Source organism: Drosophila montana, unplaced genomic scaffold (genome assembly GCF_035044405.1).
Source record: "Drosophila montana isolate Dmon_TW-CO22-7 unplaced genomic scaffold, ASM3504440v1 contig_3218_1, whole genome shotgun sequence".
NCBI lineage: Eukaryota > Metazoa > Arthropoda > Insecta > Diptera > Drosophilidae > Drosophila > Drosophila montana.
The window spans coordinates 158,563-168,607 of record NW_026998098.1 but is presented as its reverse complement, the minus strand read 5'-3'; the positions used below and the strand labels follow the sequence as shown (position 1 = coordinate 168,607).

Genomic DNA, 10,045 nt, shown 5'->3' with positions numbered 1-10,045 from the left:
TTGCAAGCGATTCTTTTTACAAGAAAACCGTTTTTAGAATTGCCAAATATACCGCACTCGATTGTATTTTATATTGTAATTGTAAAAATTGCACAACACGGTGGTCATCGATATTTGCTTATCGAACTGAATAAAAATCGATGATGCATAAGCGATTGTTTATTTAAAATAATTTATTTCTTTTAAAATTAGTACATACACATAAATTTTAACAAAACGTTAAAAAGGCTTGTTATAATTAAATCATTATATGTAAATATAACTAAATTTGTTTTGCCATGTGCGTGTTTGTCATTTGTTTCTTTCATACCACAAATCTTATAATTTGTTCGGCAGCTGATGTTCCATGATATTAATGTTAATTAATTTAAATGCATTATTTTAATTAAAAACTTAATTTTAGCATTATTTTTCGAGCAAAAGCCTATTTCATTTAAACAGCGATAGGGAGAGATAAATAGAGGCAAACGAAAAGCGAATAAATAACATTAAAAATATGATTTTGCTACAAAAAATAATTCCAGATTTAAGTAAATTTTGCCGCTCCACCCTATAAACTCGCTCAGTTCTTTTGGTTGCTGTTGTATACCAGTGTGATCACACTTTCATGCATTTACGGTATCATGTTAGGCTCTTGAGCGGCACCCGTCGAATATTTTGGCTTGCAGACACAGCCGCTCTCAACGAGCACATAATCCTGGCCAGTAAGCGTTACTGGGCCCAGAGGTATAACCAGGAACAAATAAGGCACATACGTTTGCGTGCACTCGCCACGCACCACATCGCATTCTGAGGATCTGTACCAAAATTTAACATTATTGATTAATCAGATAATATGTATTCGGGCTTAGCAGCTTCTAATATATGTAATATGTACGTTTACAAGCTCACCAAAAGCTCTAATGAACTATTTTAGCGTGCTATAAAAATGACATCAAAATTCGTCAGTCTGGCAGCACCGAATAATAATTTTGGCAGCTCATAGCGACACATACATACATGTGTACATACATTGTAAACACGTTGTTAGGTTTAGAATACTCACTCGCACACCTCAAAAACCACCTGTTGCAATAGATCGGGAAACTTTTGCACAATGGTCACGGGCTGACCCGAGGTCAAGCTAACGCCATACATGGGCGCAGTTGTATTGTAGCGCGTCTTGCAAAGTCGCGCCGGCGTATCGCTCTTGCACTGTTGCGCCGGCGTACCATTCTTTAATGAACGACCTGCGAATCAACGGAGAGTCAAGCAATCAATCAATCATTCAATCAATTACGGCCACACCATCATTAGCATTTGCTGCTGACCGACTTACCATAACGATTGCTTCCGATAGCCTCATTGTTCACCTCATCGTAGGCCCTCAACAATGCACTTGTGGTTATTGCTGGATCCAGTGTGCTGGGCAATTTGCTTTGACGTCCACGTCGCGAATTTCCGTTCCAATTGGAGAATGTGCGCGCAACGGCCGCGCTGCAATCGATAGACAAGCAGAGGCGTTAGAAAAGAAAGTTTAGCATTGTGTCAAAGCGTAATGAGTCACAGACACACACACACACACACACGTACATACCTGGGATATGGCGCATTATTTGGACCCAGGCAGTCTAGTGAATCTGTCAACGCATCACCAGACAAATATTTCAATCCACGCGCACCGGAGCATTTGCTTGGCGGCGCATCATCTGCGCTGCTGCTGCTGAAGCTGGGCCACAACGCCGCATTGGCGCATGTGAGTGCAATGCTGATGACGCAGAGTGCCGTTAGATGCTGGGAAGAGAAAAACACATACAATTGAATGCATATTCAAAATATTATCGATATTTTAGGAGAGAAGCCTGTACTTATAACAGTTACAGCGAACATGCCAATAAGTGTTAGGCTAAAAATTGCTTCGTCATGCAGCATTAGCACAATACTCAGAAGTGCTCGACTAAAATATGCCCTGTAATCAATTCAGCATGACCAACGATCACTACACCTGTTTATTGGCATACAAATATTAAATGCTTTTTGTCTAGTGCTGATTATAACATTTCAAATTATAGTATTTACACGAATACGAACACATATGCAATAAGCTCGTTAGTTTTCTTATTAACATTCCTGAAGCTCAATAAAAAAAATTTCTATTTTCTCGAAAACGAAGGCAGGCAATGCCAGTCTTGACCCGCTTCAACTTTTGTGGATACTAAGCAAATTAGTAGGATTCATAAATAATCACGGCAACCGCAATCGCCCCCATAAACCGTACGTGAAAGTAAAAACAAAAGAAGAAATTCCAATTGGCGGGGCCAAAAGCAAGCAGCAATAACAACAACAAGAAAAATGTTAATACATTTTTCAACAACATGCAAAGTTGGCTTCTAATACGGTCTGAACTTTTTATTACCACTTCTTGTAGTTTTATGTATCGTTGTCTTGTTTTGTTTTTTTTTTCTTGTTTGGTATTTTCTTTCACTTTCTCTGTGCAGATTTTTGTTGATCAAGTGTTGGCCTGACCAAAAAAATAAATATAAAAAAGGCAAGAGGCCAACGCCGAAAAACCAGTTTCGATTGAATCAAATTGCAGCAGCACATAATTTGCTTTTTTCACAAAAAAAAAAAAACGAAAACTAAGATGCCCGCTGAGAAAATCATTTCACGTATGTCATGCTAAAAAGATAATAAGCTCAGGCGCGGCTAACGCTGTCTCCGACAAGTTGTATCGTGCAATGTCCTCACTACCATGTTTGATGTTTATCAATAAAAAATAATTGCAATTTTTAAATTGATTTAAACATTTCTTTTATTATATACTTTGCACATGCCTATTATTGTGGCCCACGGGCTGCTTTGTATTACTTTGCGTGCGAAAGCACAAAAACAAAACTAAACTTTCTTTTCAATTGCACATTTGACGAAATGTTTGAAGTGCCAACCGGACCGGACTCATTACGGCCCATTGCGTGTGCTCGCTTGTGGGAAGTAAATGAAAGCGAAATTCTATTATTTAATTCTTTTCACATTCATTACAAGAAATTAATGAACTTGCGCTGCGACTGTCGACTGTCGACAAAGCTGTTGTTGGCTCCTCAAGTCGCACACTCTGGCCAGACCGCAGGTTTCACAGTGCCTGGGACCACTCTCACCTGAACTCTGGCTGGCCCTTTTGTCAAATTCTTCTGTGGTCGTCATTAATGGCGCTATTGTCAATGCCGGTTTTTTAACTTTCTTGTTTTTAAGGCCCCCCTAACAATTTCGTTTAATAATCGTAATAAACACATAGTCCCTACTCTTAACTAACTAATTTCACATTTACGCATAACGTTGCCATTTGAACCATGTCTGAAACCGATTTTCAGTCTTTCCGTAGCTCAATCAGCGGATTGGTTGCGGACAATAGCAATTGGTTTGCCAGCCAGGCGATTTGGGTGAAAAGACGCAGCCTAATGAGGGACCGTCATTGTTGGGTTCATTGAAATTGTCGCGCCAATGACTGGACGAACAGCAAAACATGCAAATAATTATAATTATGATAAGCCGTTTCTTTTTTCTCATCTCATAATTGGGTTAGAAATTGTAAAATCATGCATTAATCAAAAAGACATTGAAGGCGCCCGCGGCGACGATTTCAACTTTTTGGACTAATGCGCAGTCATTAGGCGGCGACAAAAGAGCGCTTACATAACAGCAACAAAAAACACAGCAACAACTTAAAACAGCAGCGGCAACGCACTAAATGTTGTGTGTGTGTCTGTTGTTGTTGTTGTTGGTGACTTAACTCGCAAGGTAGGCAGGTTAGAAAGAATAAGAATTAAAACTACAGCAAAAGAAACAGCAAAACTATCAAGAGCACACATATGCACATACATACAGCATGTACATATATGTATGTACGCACATATGAGAGCTCTTACATACATATAAGGTGCCGTTATAACGAGGTTAACGACCTACATTCATCTCCCTCTCTGTCTCTCTCTCTCTCTCTCTCCATCACTCACATGTCGCGCTCTTGAATCGTCGCCTATTAGCCGATGGCAGCTTTTGGGAAAGCATAAACATTTAATAAACAATATTTAATTCTAATACAAAGCACAAATTGGCTCAAACAATATGGGCGCTGTGCCGCCTGCTTTTAGCTCCATACAAGCTACAAGTTCAAGTGAAAATTGGTTTTATAGAGCATGGCAGCGCAATGGGGCGACGACAGATTATTGACAGCAAACAAATAGCAAACAACTCGAAACTGGTTTATTGATAAGCGCTGGCAGCTGTCGGCATGCAGAGAGTTCCATATTCTCGATGGCAGTCACCGGTAATCTCTATTAAATGAAATAAATTGTTATTTGTTTGCGTTGTTTGCTTGGCACAATTTTCAAGGCCTTTGTGCTGGCCAAAACATCTCGTGCAGGATCGATTACAGGCCACCTGTTGTTGTCAGTTTGTGCTTGTTTTACATTGTCAATCGATTACGATGACGATATATGTATAAAATGCAGTGCTGCAAAAGGCCGCAACTTAAACAGTTCTTAGCATTTCTTTGATTTGTTAACCGTTGCCCATTAGACCGTTTTTTTTTTATTTAACATGCAGCTGCCAAGACAACAACATGATTCTACGCTTTGGCGTGATAACCCCGAGCGACAAAACTTTCAATGCGGTTTTTTTTTTCGCTCTCTAGGCATGCAAAGCACGTTTTCTCAGACTCAGAAACCACAACAACACTGCTTTTGTATCTTGAAGCTCGAAATACAGTTAGAAGCAGCTGGCAAGCGGTGTGACAGAGAAAGACACAGACAAGTGCAATGGCTGCGGCTGCCATTGCTACCTCTCTCTGCCTCCCACACGATGACAACAGCTTTCATTTTGGGCTACTTCGCATGCTGCGTGCGTACTTTGGCCATTGTCCGGCTAGAGCTGGCGGTTCGCGATCGTGCGTGGAAACGAGGTTAAGAGCAAATAAAACAAAAATTTCGCTGCCCCCAAGTAGAACCGAAATAATGATAACAATAAAAATAATAATAATTAGCTACAGTCGCTGACACTTTTACTCATTACGCTTTATTTTTTTCGTTTAGCGGGGAGAGTGGAGGGCAGCCCAAGATTTCTCTAAGCAATTCTACAAAAAAAAATTTTATAGTTATGCCTAAGGCAAACACTTCTCATCAATTATGTGCTAAACAAGTACTGTTAGTTCTTGGCGCTACATTAAATATACCAATTAACACACATTTATGAAAATGTGAATTTCCACAAACATTTGGTATTTTTACTATGTATTTCATACGCAAACGTCAATCAGAATGAACAGAATGGCAACATTCTGACCTAAAAACTGAATACCTCTTTGTTTTACAGTTTTTAATTCCGCTCATGCATCGTTTTGCAAATATTCAAATGGTTTTAAAGGTTGGGTTCAGCTTCGTCACAGTCAAGAAGTCAAATGAGAACAACAACAAAACTCCCATTGGCTTGAAGCTGGCACGCATGAATGAGATTTTCACGCTCAGAAGGTAGAAGAGTTGGGTGCGTGTGTCAAGACCGGCTCCAAGCAGTGAAAAAATGAAAAAAAAAAAACATTCACGGGATACCATAAAATCAAAGTATGAATATGTTTAGCCTACTTTTCAAAAAAAATTGTATTTCGCTTTGGGCCAACTGACCGCGTCTCTTTGAATCAGTCTCGGAATTTATTTTGAATCATCTTCAACACGGCAACTGAGCAGCACGTTTTGGCCCAGCGAACGGGTATGGCAAAAGCATGGATAAAATGGTATAAGGCAAAAGGTTTGCAGATTGATGAGCCTGAACGTATTAAACTACAAAACGTGAGTAAGAGCATAAAAATGTCGAATCTGGCATTTTAAATAAGCAATAGATTAGACGTAGAGAGAAAACGTCAATGTTCGTGGGATAATGGGATGGTTTGAGACCAATTAAAAAAACTCTCACTTAAGCATAATTTTTCTCATTTTGATTATTTAGGACATGGACATTAGACATTTTTGAATTAATATAATACATTTAAATTTTAGCAATTCCCACTTGCAATATTTTTGCTTATATCCCTCTGATATATCTTTACCAAATTAACATTAATCATCTAATACAAAGGACCTCCTAAATGCAAAATCTTGCCCAAGCAGTTTACAAAATCTCGAGAACTTCTCCACCCGCATTTGGCAATTGGTAAAACCCATTTAAGGAAAACCCATAAGCCATATACATATGTATATGCATATTTTCAACGTGACATGGGTAATAAAAAGCAGCTAGTAAAAGTTATTTGGGCAAAGCAAATTCATTAAAAATTCGTTAAGGCTGCGACTGTGTGTGGGGCACACAGCGGGCAAAAAGAAAGTCAAAGAAAGGTGATAATTTTAGCAAGTGATTGGCTGACAGCAGAAATAGGTCGTGGTTTTGTCCAATCCAGCAGGCAGCCAGCGGAAATTCCTAAAGAATCCAGGCAAGCCTAGCCAAGCCGAACCCAAATGTCGCTTAATCTCTAATGGACCACCAAGGTGTTCCGGTGACTCGGCTGCCAGTTGGGTTGGGCCAGCCAGGCTGCATTTGTGTGCACATACACACCTATGCTGCTTGCACCTGAATATATATAATATATATACATATACAGAGTTTTTATGGCATACTGGTTTGCAGCGTCAAAAGGAATACAGACACAACGACGACAGCGGCAACTGAGAACAATGCCAAGTTCAATGTAAAGAGCCGGAGAGTTGGAGAGACAACTTGAGCTTCCTTGTGGGCACTTTATTGGCTGGCTGCGCTCTTTATACCCTGTACTCACGAAATGCACAAAACGGCATATACTAATTGTACACACAAGTGTGTCAGCACTTGAAAATCCAAACTTGACTTGACAAAAAGGACAACACATTTTGTTAATTTACACTTAATAAGCAGAGCTTATATTCAGATAAACTCACAATTTAATCAAGAGCTTTGTACAGAGTATTTTCTAGTCGCCCAAGGAACTGTTAGTTGTAACTCTTTTTTTTTTTTTTTGGCTTATTGGGGTCACTTACTTTGACAGAACTTCTACTTAAGCACCGGTATTCCATTTTAAAACTGTGTGTGTGTGTGTGTGTTTGTTTGTATGTGTGTTTGGGTGTGTGTGTTGGTTTGCTGTACTTGGAAGCAGCTTCGTTTTGGTTTAACGTTTTTTATGTATACAAATTTGATTTGCTTTCCGCACCGCACTTGATCGAAACACGTAACAGAGACCACACGAGCCACAGGGCCAGCACAAAAGAATTTCAATTTCAAGCTCAGCGTCTTGGTCTTTGAGGAGTGGAACAACGCGGCCCAACAACAAACCAAACCAAACCAAACCAAAGCAAACCGAACAGCACGAGCGCTCACCTTGGACTGACGTGCACAGGTAACGTTTACCATTCCTTAAGCACTTGGCCGCTCGGTTGGCTGTTAGCTGCTGCCGCTGCGACTGCGACTGCGACTGCGCACCGACTGCGCAACGACTGCGACGCATTGGTCGTAACCTGTTGTTGACACTGGAATCGGGATTGGTCGTCGTCTGGGCCGCGGAAAACTGCAGCTAATGCGAATGATGAACGCCCAAAACAGCACCAATAAAGTTGAACCAGCGTGCATAAGCGACGCATAAGTCTGATACAAAATGCGTATATATTCCGTATTACAAATTTAAAGTTATTTAAAATCTGAAAATATCTTGTCAGCTGTCGGTCGTCAATGCAGGCGTAGCATGCAAATTTATCCAAATATTGTACCAGAAACTGCAACGTAATTCAATTTAATTTAAAAACATGTACACCAGTTTATACAAAATTGTTTAAATAAATATCGAAAAGTCTTGTTTCAAATGGTTTTCACTTACAAATTGGCCATTCAATATAGGATTTTTAAGAGCTACGAAATAATTTCCGACGCATTTGATCAACATTTATCATCTCAACTTTTTCCCGAAGAACGTCAATTTTGAAAGGCTCAAGGATTGCACATGAAAGAGAATAGAAATTTGCAAGTTGGGCTGAATTAAGCAATATTCATTGGTTGACTTACAAACTTTCTAGACTTACCTGAACTAAAAACAAACTCGTATCCAAGTTTTGTATGCTGCATAATTTTTTTATAATCATATGTTCATATTTGTAATTTAAAAACTCCCTGTCATATGCCTTGACAGCAATTTAGACCACAGCAGGAACCAAGTAAACAAAGAATCAACATCAAAAGTACCATAACCAATGCAATTATACAACATACAACGAAAGGTGTGTAAAAATCAACTACCATAGTAAAAACATTCGAACATTTTGATATTGCTCCAATTTTGAACAGATAAATACATACAATTTTGTTTTCCTGTTGCTACGGCTACTGAGATCTGCAAACAATCGATGAAGTCAATCTAATTGATTTATATGTGCACATGAAAGGAACCCATCCCCTAGAGGAAATATTCCAATTCCAAAAGGATAAGGACAGACCTTTGCAGGCTTAATTAACTAAAGTGCTGGATTGTTATAAAAGGCATTCGCTAGAAGAGAATAACTTGCTGAAGAGTGTATGTTTACTCTATGGTTATAAGACAAACTGTTACATTTAGTTATTAAAATTTAATTTTTCAAAGTACAATGGATATACCAAGAACAACCGTAAAGGCAGTCATAAAAGAGACAGCACGCGACCCGAGAAAGAAGAAGAGCCCCTCTATTATTTTTATAATTATCGGGATTATTATGTTAATATTATTTTTATGCTGTTGCTGTGTTATTATGATACTCTGCTGCCCCTGTCTAGCCATAATGGGTTGTTGTGGCCTCTGTTGTTCTGGAGATGAGGGTTACGAGGAATAAATCGCTGAGCCTCAGAAGCTGCAACACGTTCGGATACTGATTCAAACAAGCAAGCAAGCAACAAGAAGTCTGGCCACACTGTACATAAACCAAATTCAATTGAAATATTGCAGTCCAAATTTATTGTAATAAACGTTAGTTAATTGGAAAGTTAAAGCAAATATATTAAAATTAAAAATCATTGATATTTTTTATTGTTATTAGCATATTTATGAATATTTATTTATGAATAATTATGCATAACTTCTTGATTTTTATACCCTGAATCCATTAAAACTGGATAAAAAGGGTATAATGTATTTGTGCAAATGTATGTAACAGGCAGAAGCAAGCATCTCCGACCCCTTAAAGTATATACATTCTTGATCAGCATCAACAGCCGAGTCGATCTAGCCATGTCCGTCTGTCCGTATGTACATATTAACACAAGGATCTCAGAACCTATAAGAACTAGAGACTTGCAATTTGGCTCCTAGTGCCCGCGCAGATCGAGTTTGTTTCCGATATTCGATAACTTGCCCCGTTTCCAAATAATCGATACAAATCGATATCGAAATCCTGGCTTTTGAGCAAATTCGGCAAATAATAAGAGCTAGAGTCACCATACTTGACATTTAGCTTCTAGAATAGTATATATATATCAAGTATTTTTCATTTTATACCTATCGTCTGTCGGAAGAAGAGGGTTCAGGGTATCCCTATAGTCGGGAGCTCCCGACTAGAACCTCTTACTTGTTTCTATTATCTGAAAGTATACACTAGTTTTAACAATCTATTTGTTTAAGGATATTAAATGGAAAATAAATAATGAACGAATATATTTGTTTGACTGAGTGAATGTTTGAAGATCGTAAAATAAACACATGCCTTTACTTAACTGTTATAAAAAAAAACAACACCTCAAAATTATTAGCGACTTCTAAAAAATGAAGGTACTGGATAAAAAGTCTGGAAACTTTTACCTGGCAGTAATAGCTGCTGTAGCACTGGGAATATTATGTTGCTCTTTTTGTTTGTTATTTGTAATTTGCGTTCCTTGTGTCGCCATCTGCGCCTGCTTGACTGAAGAGGATTATTCATGTTGAGTTTCAAATCAAACAAGCAAGAAGCTACACATCGGGTGTGATCTAAGAATGCATATACATATATATGCAATCATATATACATATGTATGTACATAAAGATAAACCTCTATGGAT

The 10,045-nt window shown here is 38.5% G+C and overlaps 1 protein-coding gene and 1 long non-coding RNA gene across 3 annotated transcripts; one reads left to right on the top strand and one right to left on the bottom strand.

Moving 5' to 3' along the window:
• Positions 1-155: 155 nt before the first annotated feature.
• LOC135433427 (uncharacterized) lies at positions 156-7,422 on the bottom strand. 2 transcript variants are annotated; one of them, XM_064689496.1, is made up of 5 exons: positions 7,372-7,422; positions 1,577-1,773; positions 1,319-1,476; positions 1,046-1,229; positions 156-797 (listed from the first exon to the last, which is right to left on the bottom strand). In XM_064689496.1, exons 1-5 carry the CDS (start codon positions 7,402-7,404, stop codon positions 614-616), a joined length of 756 nt encoding a protein of 251 aa, XP_064545566.1. In that variant the 5' UTR covers positions 7,405-7,422; the 3' UTR covers positions 156-613. The 2 variants fall into 2 exon arrangements, with proteins under 2 accessions (XP_064545566.1, XP_064545565.1); XM_064689495.1 differs by lacking the exon at positions 7,372-7,422 and adding an exon at positions 7,035-7,085.
• Positions 5,802-9,027, top strand: LOC135433428 (uncharacterized). Its single transcript, XR_010437091.1, has 4 exons — positions 5,802-5,816; positions 7,230-8,261; positions 8,329-8,554; positions 8,621-9,027. It is a non-coding gene; the product is annotated as an uncharacterized LOC135433428 (long non-coding RNA).
• Positions 9,028-10,045: the final 1,018 nt, after the last annotated feature.

Excerpts from the sequence above, each read along its gene's own strand:
- LOC135433427 (XM_064689495.1), bottom strand. The coding sequence starts at position 7,070 with ATGGAATACCGGTGCTTAAGTAGAAGTTCTGTCAAA. Across the intron at positions 1,774-7,034 it reads TAAGTAGAAGTTCTGTCAAA|CATCTAACGGCACTCTGCGT; the intron begins GTAAGTGACCCC and ends TTCTCTTCCCAG. Across the intron at positions 1,477-1,576 it reads AATAATGCGCCATATCCCAG|CGCGGCCGTTGCGCGCACAT; the intron begins GTATGTACGTGT and ends TATCGATTGCAG.